Here is a 15,762-nt window from a genome sequence, read left to right on the forward strand (position 1 = left end):
GAGAGAGAGAGAGAGAGAGAGAGAGAGAGAGAGAGAGAGAGAGAGAGAGAGAGAGAGAGAGAGAGAGAGAGAGAGAGAGAGAGAGAGAGAGAGAGAGTGGGAGAGAGGACAAAACCACTTAACACATGGAAATTATTATATTTCCTATTAATTTCTATCTCGCCTTATCTGCCTGGGATGTTCTTGGGGAGGATCCGGGGAAGGGGGGTGGAGGGTCCGTGGAAGGGGTGGAGAGGGGTGAGGTTGTGGCGTTAACTGTTCCCCTTCACCCTGGCCATGCTCTCGTCCCTCCCTGGCCACCCTGTTCCGCCCACGCCGTTTAAGAGATGGCTGGAGAGATACGCCTAAGGCCTCATTCCTGTTCTCCGTAATAGCTTCCCCCTCCACTGAACCTCAACAGGAAGAGAAGGCACGTCCTCTCTCCTCGCGTTATGTGGATGTCAAAGTAAAATGTTCCAGTAGAGTTCAAAGTTTATACCGTCCACGTGTGTTAGAAGGGAAATGTTTTAATAAAGCCCAGAGTTTACTGTGTCAGAGAAGGGAGAGAAAAGGAAGTAAAGAACGGCAGACAATTTACCTCTTTTATATAGACCTACAATGCTCCTTTTATATAAACCTACAATGCTCCTTTTATATAGACCTACAACGCTCCTTTTCATAGACCTACAGTTCCTCTCCACGGCTTTCACGGGACTAGCTTTGTTATGGACCCGTAACACTCACACTATGATGAAAGCAAGAACGACTACAGATAACGGTAGGTCGTGTTTTAGTTTTGGTATAGTTGGTAAGAACGTATGGCAGCTATAGCTAACGGTAGGTCGTAGGCGCATAAAAAAAAAAATCTTCATCGTGTCACAGCCTGAAAATAAAAGATACAATATAGACTAGAGTGTAACGGTAGTATACCTTGTCCCATTAAAAGAAATCCAGCTTCTAAATCTTCGCCTTATGGGTCACGTCTTCTTTTCATTGATAGTAATTCCCTCGTCCACAAACTCCAGAAAAAATGCCAGATTCACTCGTAAACTTAATATGATCCAGGAAAAGTCGGTCAACTACAAACAAAAAAATGTAGGTAATATTTTAGTAAAGAACATTCAGAGAGTATTTAAAGAGAATCAGGAATAAGAAAAGGAACTGGACAGGCCGTGTAATACGCAAAAATGCAAACAGATGGACAGGGAAAGTGACAGCGTTGCAACCCAGACGTAGAAATTAGGGCAGACCAAAGACCATGATAGATTACATTAAGAACATTTGCTTGAGCAGGATGAAGTACACTAACATCAGATAGAGGTAGAGAACGTTTGGGAAAGTCGAACAGTTAACTAATAATGCCTGAAGAAGATGATGGCGGTGATGATGACGTCAGTGTGCGTGTGGAAAGGCTGACGTGAGGTGGTGCTCCAGGGCGCTCCTCACCACATAGCCAAGATACGGGCATATTATAGATCTTGGATAGGGTGTCATAAAGATAATCTCGCGTGTCCTCCGCCTCGACACGACTCCGCCCTCCTTTCTGCCGAGTCCCACCCATACGTTGTTGTTTTTGTTTTTCATTTTATGGGGGACTAAAGGAGAAAGACGATGTGGACGAGTTTGGAGGGAGAAGGGGAGGGGAAGAGAGCGGGAGTGGACGCAAAAGTGGATGAGGATGAAGAAGAAGACGAAGAAGAAGAAGAAGACGAAGAAGAAGAAGAAGAAGAAGAAGAAGAAGAAGAAGAAGAAGAAGAAGAAGTAAAAGAAGAAGAAGAAGAAGAAGAAGAAGAAGAAGAAATAAAGAAATTAAAAAGAAAACGAAAAGTGGAGAGGAGGAGGAGGGGGAGTAGAAGGAGAAGGAATAATAAGTAGTGGGAGGCAGGCGGATGTTGATTGCCGGTGTCGAATGGCAGGTGAGGGAGGTACCGAGTCTCCTGCTATAATTACAATTACTGCCATGTTTACAATGACGCCCAGGGCTTCCTCTGCCACTGATCAACGAGACTTTAACCTGACACGTACATAACACATCGACAGCAAAAAAAAGCAGCTTAGTAAATATAAGTAAACTCGGCGCGATCCTCACTCAGCTGGTGCCGAATACGTTAGTCAAGTCGATGATTGTACCCCGCTTAGATTTTATATTTCTACATGTCAAATTGTAGCGTGTAATTATCATGAATACACGGACTTTTAAGGGTGCGGAGCATGTATACATCACGATCAGACTCTGCGGATGACAGGTGACGTGCAAAGATTGGCATAATTGGATTAATATACGTGTTGAAGCTCACTGAGGGTCCCGCCGGCACGAGGGGTTGCCAGACTCGCTTTAAACACAAGACCTGCGCCGAGGAAGGGAGTATGCCTCATCTTAAACCTCGCTTGCTTGTCTCAAAAATACTATATCGGCCACGCTTCTTCATCTTTAAGAGAAAGCTAATTAACAAGAAAATATAGATGCCAGGTTTTTGTGTGTTTTAACTAACGCTCTGGACCCGGGGATTAAATACTTATCAGCCAAACTCGTACGTTTCAAGACAAAAGCTCCTGGGCAGGTACGTATCTCTAGCCTCGCTTGAAGACTGATTATAGGCGGCTGACTAGAGGACGCTACAGTAAAACACAAGTATTGCGTTGCCCATTCCTCTGAAAACCACTACCGCGACGCTTCCGCTGGCACATAACCATACACAATTCTAAACGGCAATCTCCTGCAAGTGGTAAACTATCATTTGGGACGCCCGTCATCGAACAGGGGCATCGACAACTTAATGACAACGCGCCCATTTAAGTCTGAGGACGGCGCAGGGCTAAAGTGACACCTATATAGACTTGGGACGCAATGCTGAAGGGGGGGTGGGGGGTACAGGAAGCTGTTTTCGTGTGTGTGTTGCTTGTTGACCCTCTCCCCCCTCCCCCACCCTCACCTCTCAACTAGTTTTTTAAAGGAGCCCACCAATATTCCAAAGAACATTCTGTGTAATGCAGTGAAAATACGGTGACAGTGAGAGTGCAGTGCTGGTATGGTCGAAGAAGATGCATACCGATTGCTGAGTATGTCGCCCGTCTACCCCGTCCACCCGCCCTGCCGACACGCCGAGGTCCCCAGGGTACGCCCGTCCGCCCACCCTGATACTGGCATAGATGCGTTCATGTGGCAGTGCAATGTTGGAGCCTCGTCACTCAGGTGGAATACGATGCACGCCCCCCCCGGCCCCCCCTCCAAGGCTGTGCAGAAGCTCCCTCAACCACCATCTCCTAGCCGAGCAGAATCCACCCTTCCTTATTATTAATAACCAGGACTTGGCAATCACTACTAAGCCTGTAACCTGAATAATCTTTCGGCACCACTGCACCTGCCCCCCGCCGTCACCTGTTACATGACCCACTTTGGACCAGGGGCTAGCACCGCCACAACAACTGTCTCGCGCCACCACACTGCACTGAGCCTCATCTCCACCCCCGTGCCACCAAATCATCATCAATCCCACCATCCCACATATATTTTAGCAGAGATTTAGTATTTTCAAATATATTAACACTCAAACAGACAGAGACACGGGCATAGATAATCCTACCCCTGCCTAATGCCCCTATCTTCGGTCTAAATACTTGCCCCTTCTAAATACTTGCCCCTGCTAAATACTTGCCCCTGCTAAATACTTGCCCCTGCTAAATGCTTACCCCTACTAAAATACAAGCCAGACACATTCACCGCAGCTGGTATCGGGCGGGACGCGGAAACATGGAAACATGGAAACATGGAAACGCAGGCAACAGAAAGCCTATTGGCTCATTACGAGGTTGCCCGCTTTGGTGATTTAATCTGCTCGACAGCCTGGGGCCTGAGGAGCAGATGAAAGCACCTCGACATTGAGGAGTAGATGAAAGCACCTCGATATTGAGGAGCAGATGAAAGCAACTCAATATTTAGTTTACTCCCGACGCAGCGAAGTGACGGTCGATTCTATATTTGAAGGAGTTGATAGTATTCGCATTTACTACTTCTGAAGGAAGATTGTTCCAGTGACGGATGACTCGGTTTGAAAAGAAACTCCTTCCGATGTCTGTGTTACATCGCTTAGACTGAATGGGTAAACCGTTATTTCTAGTTCTTAGGTTGGTTTGCAATTCAAAGAAATTGGAGTAATCGACGTTATTGAATTTTTTCAGATACTTGAAGACTTGAATCATATCTCCTCGTAGGCGTCTTTTCTCTAATGTAAAGAGATTGAGTCGCTTGAGTCGTTCCTCGTACGGTTGAGCCCTTAAGGTTGGTATCATTTTCGTGGCGCGTCGCTGAATCCTTTCCAGTAAATCAATGTCCTTTCTGTAATTAGGAGACCAGAACTGTACTGCATACTCGAGGTGCGGTCTTACCATGGAATTATACAAGGATAGCATCACGTCTGGCGTTTTACACTCGAAGTTCCTCGCTATGAACCCGAGCATAGTGTTGGCTTTGTTGTATGCTTTTTTACAGTGATTCGCGTGTTTCAGGTCACTGCTGATAGTGACTCCAAGATCCTTTTCCTCCTGCATCGCTTGCAGAGGTCTCCCATTCATGATGTATGTGTGGTTACTATTTCTGGACCCAATGTGCATGACTTTGCATTTGTCAACATTAAAAGACATTTGCCATTTTTCCGACCATTCGATAATGTGATTGAGGTCTTTCTGAATGATTTCGCAGTCGGTCTTTGTGAGGGCCTTTCCCCCCACCTTAGTGTCATCAGCAAATTTCGATATTGTGGATTTCAGTCCTGCTTCGAGGTCGTTGATATATATGATGAAGAGAATGGGTCCCAGCACTGACCCTTGAGGCACTCCACTAGTGACTGGAAGCCAATCGGAAGGCTGTCCGTTGAGTAGTACTCGTTGTTTTCTGTCGGTGAGCCAATCTCTTATCCACGCGATCAGATTGGCTCCAATGCCCGCCGAGTGCAGTTTCTTAAGGAGTCGCTCGTGCGGTACTTTGTCGAAGGCTTTCTGAAAGTCCAGGTATATAACATCACTGGGGATGAAAGTCCAGGTATATAACATCACTGGCGAGAAGCCCTCGCCGCAGTCCCCTTTGTGTGGGCAGCCGATGAGGGCGGCGCACAACGCGATGGACTTCCTCCAGCGCTGGGGGTGCAGGCGAACGTAGCGGGCCTTGAAGGGGGAGTTGAGGTAGTGGCGCCGCTCCGTGTGCTTGTCCAGGTTGCCTCCAAACACCTGCAACAGTGCACAGGTGACGCCTCTGCCTTGGATGTACACAGAATATTGCTGGATTCGTCATGGAAACATTTGTGGTCACGGCGAGCAGCATCTCGGCCGTCAATGGAGGTTAGGGGACGAGAGGGCTAGGTGCGGCTTTCATGCCCGAGGATAAAAATATGCGGATTAAAATTACACTTGTTGCCTTGACGTATTTGAAATTAGTAAGATTTTTATGTGAATTTGGTATAGCAGCGAGTAGTGATGCTTGAATGTACTCTGAGGGCTGACTTTCTCCAGGGCGTTAGGTGAACATTTTGGATAAGATGGTGAACCGAATAGGACTTGTATTTTTTATTTTTTATATTTATCTATTTATTTACTTTATTGATTTTCATTTATGCTTGGCCCATAGCACCGGTAGGATTTCAAGCTGGGCCCTGTTGGTCGGCCCCAGCCCGTTGGTGGCACAGGCAAGTGTTTTGGTGGCGCCATTTATGCTTGGCTCACGCTGCCCCGCGGAGCTCCACTTGATCCTCTATAGAGAGTTTCGCTAGAGTCCAGGTTGATAGATGGTCTACAGGAAAGTATATGGGTAGACTTTGGTCACTTGGTTATGACTAGAAACTGTCAGCTTGTAGCGGCGGGCGGGACTTGAACCCGGGTCTTCCACGACATCGCGCCTGCACGTAGCCCACCCAGCCACCGCCTGCTCTTGAAAATATGTAACACACACACACACACACACACACACACACACACACACACACACACACACACACACACACACACACACTTCACAGAGGCGGTACAGGTGAAGGTTGGGGGGTCCTTCATTGAGTCCCGCCGTCGGCTAACGATTTATCAGCCATCGTCAATTAAGATCACTCACATTCTGTTTGTAGCCCTACCTACCACGCCTTCTGCCAAAGGAAACACCGGGATGCATGAGCCAAGTAGTAAAAAAAAAAAAAATACCACGCACGCTGGCTGGGACCAAGACTGGGGCTGACCACCACTGCCTCGGGACAACACACCGGTGTAGGAGGTTCAGATCACTCCCCTGATTGAAATCACTCAGGAGTAGTCTGGACCTGGTTGAAATCACTCTAGAGTAGTCTGGACCTATGATGAAATCACTCGAGTGATCTGGACCTAGGTTGAAATCACTGTAGAGTGATTTCAACCTGGGAAGCGATCTGAGCTTCCTGTACTCCCTCCAGGTTCTGATTACTCCCTTATAGGTTCATAACACTTTCGTCTTTTTTCCCTATAAACAAAAAAATAAAAATATCCTAAGTTGACTGCCTTTATTATATAAGAACATAAGAACGTAGGAGTCTGCAAGAGGCCGGTAGGCCTGTACGAGGCAGCTCCTTTGAGCCTAAGCTCCCGTATATCTAACCCCACCTAATATCCCTGTCCATGAATTTATCTAATCTATTTTTTTAATGAAACAATTGTATTGGCACCCACCACATGACTGCTAAGCCTATTCCAATTATCCACCACTCTGTTAGTAAACCAATTTTTGCCTATGTCCCTGTTGAATCAGAATGATTCCAGTTTAAACCCATTACTTCGTGTCCTACCCGGTTCGCTTACCAACAAAACCTTATGAATATCCCCCTTATTAAAGCCCTTCATCCATTTATAAACCTCAATCATGTCTCCACGCACCCTTCGCCTTTCTAGAGAATGCAAATTTAACTGTTTGAGTCTTTCCTCGTATGGCAAGTTCCTCAACCCCTGAATCATCTTAGTCATCCTCCGCTGCACCGATTCTAACATTTTGATATCCATTCTATAGTAAGGTGACCAGAACTAAGCCGCATAGTCAAGATAAGGTCTAACTAATGCTAAATATACTTTGTGGAAGACTTCGGCGCTTCTGTTGCTTACGCTCCTTGAAATAAATCCCAATACCCTATTTGAGCGATTTTTAGCTTGAATGCATTGTGCCCTTGGACGGAGATCAGAGCTCACTAAGACCCCTAAATCCGTCTCGCACCCAGACCTGCTTATGAGAGTCATTTAAGCAATAGTTATGTGAGGGGTTGCTCCTATCTACACTCAGAATACTGCACTTCTCTACACTGAACTCCATCTGCCATTTATCCGCCCAGTCATACAATCTGTTTAGTTCATCCTGGAGAATACTAGCGTCCTAATCCGACTCTATTATTCTACCGATCTTGGTATCATCTGCAAATATACTGACATCACTACTAATTCCTGTATCTAAGTCATTGATATAAATAATAAACAAAAGTCGACCTAATACCGAACCTTGTGGGACCCCACTCGTAACACATCCCCAGTCAGATCTTTAACCATTGATTTGCACTCATTGCTTCCTATTGCTAAGCCACGCCTTGACCCAGTTCAAAACTTTACCCTCTACTCCGTGAGCCTGTAATTTAAGCAACAGTCGTTGGTGAGGAACTTTGTCAAACGCTTTACTAAAATCAAGATACATTACATCATAATTTTCATCTCTGTCAACCGCCTCAAATACTTTATTGTAAAAGGACAAGAGATTGGTGCGGCATGACCTGCCTTTCGGAAACCCATGCTGCGAGTCGTGAATTAGCTATGTTTCTCTAGATGCTCCCGAATGTTCCTGTCTGTTATGTACTTCTGCATCTTGCCTATAACCGATGTTAAGCTAATTGGGCGACAGTTTCAAGCAGCTGACCTGTCCCCTTTTTTTTTTAAATCGGCGTCACATTAGCTACTACCCATAGGCTGGGCACATAACCAGTATTTACCAGAGCTGGGCGCGTTACTGGATTTGGGATATTCCGCTACCGCTCCTCCGCACCTCGGACGCAGGTAGTCAGCACCTGTACTTCTGCGCCTAAAATGTTTTCGCTCGGTCCGCTACCGGACCTCAGTACCTCCTCTACTATACCCAAAAATATTAAAGCGCGCCTAAAAAAAAGCTGGTCCGCATCTAAAAAAACTACTTATACCTCCCTAATTTACATTTTCCCTTTCTTAATTAAATTCTTGCATTACACTGGGAGGGGTCCAGCTCCATGTCAGACAAGGAAATGTCTGACGTCGCCAGCGGCGTAGGGGTTCAGGAGGCTGACGGTGCAGGCGTGCTGGTTCTGTAGCTCACGCTATTGACGCTACTATCCCCAGATACACTCCTTCTCCTGTCGCTATCACCTCTTTTCACGTATCTGTCCATGTTTATTTTTAAACACTAGACAATTAACAATCGCAGTGAATCACTAAAAGTCAAAAGATTCTGAAAAGAAAAATAAACTTGACATAGTAGTCAACTGGTAGCACATAGCCCTCCGAAACGCGCCAAAGTAATGCCGCGGACTATTTGTCGTCTTCGTTGTGGTTTTTCCTTGAAAATCTCAGGTGCGGAGGTCTGGACCCCAAATTTCGCCTGTCCGCACCTGTTACTTCCGCACTTTATAAAACTTTCCGCACTTCCGGGCTTTCGCTCCTCGTTTGGTGGTCCGCAGGTGCGGAGGAGCGGAGGTCCGGACCGAGGTGCGGAAGAGCCCAGGTATGGTATTTACCAACATCTTAAAGGTGTCGGTTAGTGGGTCACTGAGTACATCACTAAATTCCTTTAATACCCTCGAAAATATCCCGTCAGGACCTGGCGACTTATTCTTCTTAAGGTTATTTATCTCATCCTGAACTACTTGCCTGGCAATGATTATATCCCTCAATTTATCGCCAACCCCGCCCTCGTACATACACCTGAACCCTTTCCGGAATAGTCGTTCGAATACTGAAAGGAAGTAGTCGTTCAACAATGTGCTCATATTTTCGTAATTTTCTACTAGCTCGCCTGTGTTTGTTTTCAGCGGTCCAATTTTCTCCCTTGTTTTGTTCTATACATCTGAGAGAAGCCCTTAGGACTACTTTTTTGCCTCATTTGCTACTTTGTTCTCATAGTTCCTTTTGCTATCCTGGTGTTTTTCTTCACTAATCTAGATAGTTAGACATACCGGCCCCTAAAATGTGTTTCACCATTCTTTATTTTCTGATAAATTCCCTTCTTTAACTCTATCTCGTGTTTTAGTCCACGAGTCATCCACTTAGGGTCATTGTTTTATTTTGGAGGTGTTCGCTGTGGTATATGCTGTCCTTGCCCCTCTACTATTACTCTAACTAAATTATTGTAAGACATTTCTACCTGGTTCTGCTGGCTCTCCAAGCCACCGTTCTGGCCCTCATGAATCCCTAAATTATCCCAGTTTACCCCTTCAAGATGTCTTCGAACCCCCTCGTAATTTGCTCTTCTAAAATCTTGAACTAACACTGGGTTTGGTTCGCGGGTTACCGCCCAGTTTAAGCTAAAACAAACCGTTCTGTGGTCACTATTTCCTAGCTCTCCGCCCACCTCCAACTCACGTAGCATGTTTCCATTATTGGTTAGGACTAAGTCTAATATGTTATCTCCTCTGGTAGGCTCAGAAACTACCTGCTTACGGAAATTATCTTGTATAAATTCAAGATGTGGTGCCCCGCGAGCCGCGACACCACTCGTGTCATCATCATCTTCACCGGCAATATTTTCCGATGACAACAGCGGTATCGACCGCTAAAAGCACAACACGGACTCCAACACATGATTGTCCCCACTGTTCATTTACCAACCTATACACAATTGCAATTGCCCATTAACGCACCCGCTAATCTCTCTAAGCCAAAAACACAATCAACTGCGGCCAAAACACGATCAACCGCGGAACAAAATGTTATGAAAACAAAGCTGCGTCACCGCGTGACAGCTACACTAGGATTAAAATCGACCTTATTACACATGTCGGTTAGGTAGATTATTGTATGAGCTCGGTGTGAGTTTGATGTATGACTCACACGCCTGACGTATTACCCTCGTGATGTCTGTATGTATGTCATGCCTATATAAAAAGCATTCATGCAGCCAAGAGATCAGATCAACCAGCACTCTGTTCGTTGCTGGACACTCAGTTGTCCTTCCCTAGACAACATGGGTAGAACATTCATCGTTGCTACTGTGAGTATGGAGTAATGTGGTACCATAGAGGAAAGCGTATCTAACATATCTATTGTGTTCTATTATCTTAGTTTTACTTAGGATTATATTTCTATGATACTTTATTGTGTGAGTTTTTACTCAATATTATACCAGTGTTAACGTCAGTAACCAATAGTGAAAGAAAACCTGAAGACTCATTGAGTCTAGTAAGCCAGTCGCTGGTTTAAACAATATTTTTACCCTCTGTAATATTAAGTATTATTAAGGTAGAATAAAATACATATAAGAAAGGCGACACCGTTTCATCACCCCATTTACGAACTCCTTTAAATACTCCTAAAGTACTAGAATTTTAAGTCAAGTGTCACTAATACAAACAGTGTGTCGTCGCCCCTGTGTGACCCGGGATTGCGGGTTACAACATTGGTGTCAGGTGTGGGGTGGTGAAACATGTGGTGAAACATGTGGTGAAACATGTGGTGAAACATGTGGTGAAACTTGTGGTGAAACTTGCGATTTATATTGGTTTATATTGGTATTGTACTGGTGTATGTCCACATCCGAAAGCGAGGGAGAAGACAGTTATTCTTGGAATTACGGGAATAAGACTTTAGAGTTAAAAATGCCAGACGAAGGCAAGAACCCTCCCCCCAAAAAAGGAGATGGAAAATCGATCACCCTTGCCCATGATGATCTTGTCACGCTACTTAGCCGTCATACCTTGAATGATTTTAGTAGAGTGCAGGGAATCTTATATTTTTGTGGTGGAGAAGAAAAAAGTAGCAAAGCACCAAACCTCCCATGCCATAAGCTAGCAAAGAAATGGATAGAGGATATTGAAAGCCGGACACAGGCAAATTGGGACACTACCGGAAAAATTGAGTTAGCCAAACAATATGCCCTGGGAGCAGCGCGCGATCATCTCCTCGGTTGTATCACTAGATGTGGACAGGATTGGGAAAAAGTAAAGGAAGACTTCCTACGTGTGTTTCCCACAGTAAGGACCTTTTCGGTCCTCCAGAAAGAATTGGGAGAGGCAAAACGGCGGACAGGAGAAAACATCCGCACCTTCCTCATCCGCCTGGAGACATTGAGAGACGAGTTGATCGCTCAAGCCTGACAATGCCAGTTTGCTAACTGAGATAACCGCTTTACGGCTCAGAGAGGCTTTCCCTCCGGCCCTCTTACTCATCCTAACGGAGGAAGAAAAGGGGGACCCACAGAAGGTATTAAAGAAAGGGTATGAGTATATTAAAGCTATCCGATGCCGATATCGCCAAAGAAATAAAAGTGCTGAACGTCTGTTCCACCCAGGCATCCGGACCCAAACATGTCTCACAAGCCCGTCCTCCACGCCCTCCAGGCCAGTCACATTACCTGATACCCCAAAGGGGAGGACGGCACGCCGCGCCACCTACACGCCCATATGGGAACGCGCCCACGCCACCTACATGTTATGCTTGTGGGTATGTAGGACACATGGCTCGCGATTGCACATATGGAAGGCAGTATAGGGGTGCCTACCACCCACCAACGGGCTCTCGGTACCCTCAGTACCAGCCCACTCGAAACAGGCGTCAGCCTGTCTCGCCTTGCGCTGCCTGGCGCCCGGAGTACACGGCCGGTCCCTCACCCCGTAGCTCCTGGCTCAACCCTGACCACGAGAAGAACAAAAACACGACCCCAGAGTAGCTGCGGCAGTCCACGGCCCTACCAACGCCCTCACGTTGAGATTGTGCGTAGGCGCTAATGCACAAAAGGAGATGGTTTACGCAATGCTAGACACAGGAGCAGGAGCGTCCCTAATAGAAGAAGATTTATTTAGGAAGGTAGGCGGGAAGATGATAGTTACAGAACCTCTCTCCATACAAGGGGTAGATCGGACTCAATCCCTAATAAAGGACTAGCCGAAGTAGTAGTAGACTTTGGGCACGGAGAAATTATAGAAAATTTGTAGTAATATCACAAGGTATAGTGTTACCAACAGCAGTTTTGTTGGGCCTAGAATTTATGTGGAGACAAAATGTGGTAGCTGCACCGCTGGACACACCTGGGCAGTTTAGTGTAATGGTGGGCGCCTACCCAGTGGAAGTACATTCCCTGGCTGCGGACGATATGAGCCCGTACCCAGAAGATCATAAACCTACTTTAGACGAGATGGAGGAAGTACCAGTGAAAGCATACGCTATTAACGTGGCGTCCTTGCTCCCAGGCACGGCAGGGTATGTCACTCTGGAGGCAGAGATTGGCAGAGCCCAGCAAGCCTTATTTCTCCCAAGGTCCAATGATATCCCTTCTTCATTTTTATTTCCCGGGTTAGTAACCTTAACTCCTAACGTCAAACAAACCAAAGGCAAATTCATCATTCCCTATGCTAACCCAACTGAAGAAACTATTGAGATGCCAACAGGTGAAGTGATGGGACACATTTATTCTTGTCACTCAGAATACTATCAATCATCGACTAATGAATGTGTAGCGGCTGTCACAAAACAGCTACAAAGCCGCCTGTCACCCAGTCAAGTAAGCAGATGGTACTCGATAAGCTGATAGACGAGCTATTTTACCCTCACAACGGGAAAATTGCTGTCTGAAGGGCTTAACCCGCAAGTATCCTGATGTGTTTGCTCTAAAAAACGAGCCACTCACTATTACCCCCTATTATGTTCACACTTTAAGGCTAAAAAATGACAAGCCTATATATAAAAAGCCATACCCAATACCAGTAAAATATCATAAAGAAATAGAGATTCAGATCAAGGACCTTGAGGCCCAGGGTATTATACGCCCTAGTGCGTCACCCTACAGCGCACCTCTAGTCCCTGTTGCTAAAGGATGGTGGAGTCAGACTTTGTCTCGACTTCCGCGCTCTGAACGATGAATTGATTGATGACAAACATCCACTCCCTAACATTAACCTCATTTTGCAACAGTTAGGGGAAAGTAAAGTATTCACCTCCCTTGATTTGCGCCAGGGCTACCACCAAGTCCCATTGGCAGAGGAATCTAAACACTTGACAGCCTTCACGACACCTTATGGCCTCTATGAATTCACTACAGTCCCCTTTGATTAAAACAGCACCTGCAGCCTATCAACTGATCATGACTTAAGTTCACATAGGTCTGACAGGAAGAATTGTACATGTATACCTTGATGATTTGATAGTACAAGGGAAAGACATGGACCATCACCTAAAGAACCTCCATGCCGTCTTGGACGGACTGCAGAAGGCTCACCTGTCCTTAAGACTAGATAAGTGTTCCTTTTCAAAGAGCAAGTAGATTATCTGGGTCACATTGTTAGTGCTTCTGGCTTGAAGCCTCAGCCCTCAAAGGTACAGGCGGTGCAACAACTCACTCCTCCGAAAACAGTCAAAGAACTTCAAGGTTTCCTGGGATTGGTTAACTTTATAGGAAATTCATTAAAGACTTTGCCAAGATAGCATCCCCACTTAATAATTTACTCAAAGGGAGGAAAGTAACCAAGAATGATAAGACACATCTGGAGTGGAATGAAGAGGCATTGCATGCATTTAGCACTAAAGAACAGTCTAACGACTGACATTGTTTTAGCCTTTCCGGATTTCCGGAAGCCCTTCAATCTCACCACAGATGCGTCAGATAAGGCAATAGGTGGTGTGTTGCAACAAAGGATGAAAATGGTAGTTTACGTCCCATAGCATATTTTAGTAGAACCCTGAATGGAGCAGAACGTAACTACTCAGCGGTAGAGAGAGAAGCTTTAGCAGTCATCTATGGCCTCAGTACTAATCGACCCCTTATCTTGGGTTATAGGATACACATCCTGTCGGACCATAGACCACTGACTTGGCTGTTAAAAAGCACAGTACCTAGCAGCAGGATTGCACGCTGGCAGACACTTCTAGGAGAATTTGACTTTAGTATTGATTATCTCCCAGGCTCCAGCAACATGGTAGCAGATTTTTTGTCAAGGATTAGGAATCAGGAGAGTGACGTGATAGAAGGCGAATTGGATGCTCGAATTATGTCTGTCACCCTTACGGGTGGACAGGACATGTCTGTCGCCTCTCCGGAGGGACATGACAAACAGGATAAGTTTCTCCATTGGAGTCTTGTTGGACTCATGGAGCACCAGGATCGCGATCCTGAACTGAGAGAATTGAAGCATGCTTTTGAACAGACCACCGGTGGTAACGTACATGAGAGAGATGATAGAAAGGTTGCAGAGAGGAGCAATGTAACGTTAAATGCAGCTAAGAGGCACTTCAAAAAACTGCCTCTTAGTGAAGTGTGTGTAGAGAATGGCATTCTCTACCGCGATGTTTGCGATGAATACAACAAGCAGAAAAGACTGGTTATCGTTCCACCAAGCTACATTCCTAACGCGTTAGCTTTGGCGCATTCCATGCTACCTGCAGGGCATGGAGGCACTAAGGTTACGTTGGCACGCTGTCGCAAGTTTGCGTACTGGCCGGGAATGAAGGCGGACGTGGAGCAATATGTCAGATCTTGTCCTGTCTGTTGTCGGTTTAAGAAGAGGGGATCCCCGCCAGCTCCACTTATGAGGTATCCAGAGGTTGGCCAACCGTTTGACAGAGTCCATATGGATATTGTCGGACCTTTGTCTGTTTCAGACGAAGGCTATAGGTATGTACTGACAGTGATAGACGTCCTGTCACGCTTCTTGGTAGCAACCCCCCTTCGTACGAAGGCAGCCAAGGAAGTGGCAGCTGCGTTCTACAAGAACGTAGTCTGTGTACACAGCATCCCGCCGATTCTAGTCACGGATCAAGGAAAGGAGTTCGTCAACACTCTCTTACGAGAGTTGACTCAGTTGTTACAGATTGATCATCTAAGGACAACTCCTTATCACCCGTCTGCAAACGGTGTGATAGAAAGGCCTAATGGCACCTTAATAAATATCTTGAGAACTTTGTGCGAGGACAATCGCGGTATCTGGGACCAAATGCTTCCGGTTGCAACACACGCCTACAACACTGCCTACCATCGTGTTCTGAAAGATTCACCATTTTTCTTGCTTTTCTCTCGGGACCCAAATGTTCCTTTTGAAGTGCTTGAGAATAAACTCCAACCTTGTTATGATGTTGACAGCTATAAAGCATTTACTTCTAGTGTCGCGCAGCGGACCTATAAACTATGTCAGACCAATATAGATATAGGATGGCAGGAGTCAGAAAGAATGTTTAGGAAATCCAAACCCAAACAGGTGGTAGTAGGAGATCGGGTCTACTTAAGGCATGTATGTACAAAGGGCGAACCAAAGAAGCTCCAGCCCTTGTTCAATGGACCTTTTAGTGTGCTAGAAAAATAAGCCCTGTAGTCTTACGACTGCGTCATGTTAGAGGTGGTAAGATCTAGACAGTTCACAAATAATGTTCAGGTCGTTCACGAGGACTCTCTTGGCTTCCATGACTCTCCTAATGTCAGGCGTGCATACCTCTCCTGATCCTGGGTGTTGCCCTCTCCTTGTCTTCCCTTGATCCTCCTGGAGCAACCCATTCGTCCCGGCCTCGTCTTCTCCCCAGTCTTTAAGATGCTGTTGACAGGACGGTACTATGTTGTCCCCGTCGTCATCA

General features: G+C 45.9%; 1 protein-coding gene across 1 annotated transcript in view; it reads right to left on the reverse strand.

Moving 5' to 3' along the window:
- LOC126991728 (venom prothrombin activator pseutarin-C non-catalytic subunit-like) overlaps positions 1 to 15,762 on the reverse strand; it is a 58,264-nt gene that overhangs the window by 17,471 nt on the left and 25,031 nt on the right. Inside the window, exons 5-6 of the mRNA XM_050850421.1 lie at positions 5,039 to 5,202; positions 3,701 to 3,729 (exon numbers count right to left, since the gene is read on the reverse strand). Coding sequence (XP_050706378.1) covers positions 3,701 to 3,729; positions 5,039 to 5,202 — 193 coding nt within the window. The remainder of the gene's footprint in view (positions 1 to 3,700; positions 3,730 to 5,038; positions 5,203 to 15,762) is intronic.

The sequence above is a fragment of the Eriocheir sinensis genome, unplaced genomic scaffold (genome assembly GCF_024679095.1).
Source record: "Eriocheir sinensis breed Jianghai 21 unplaced genomic scaffold, ASM2467909v1 Scaffold329, whole genome shotgun sequence".
NCBI lineage: Eukaryota > Metazoa > Arthropoda > Malacostraca > Decapoda > Varunidae > Eriocheir > Eriocheir sinensis.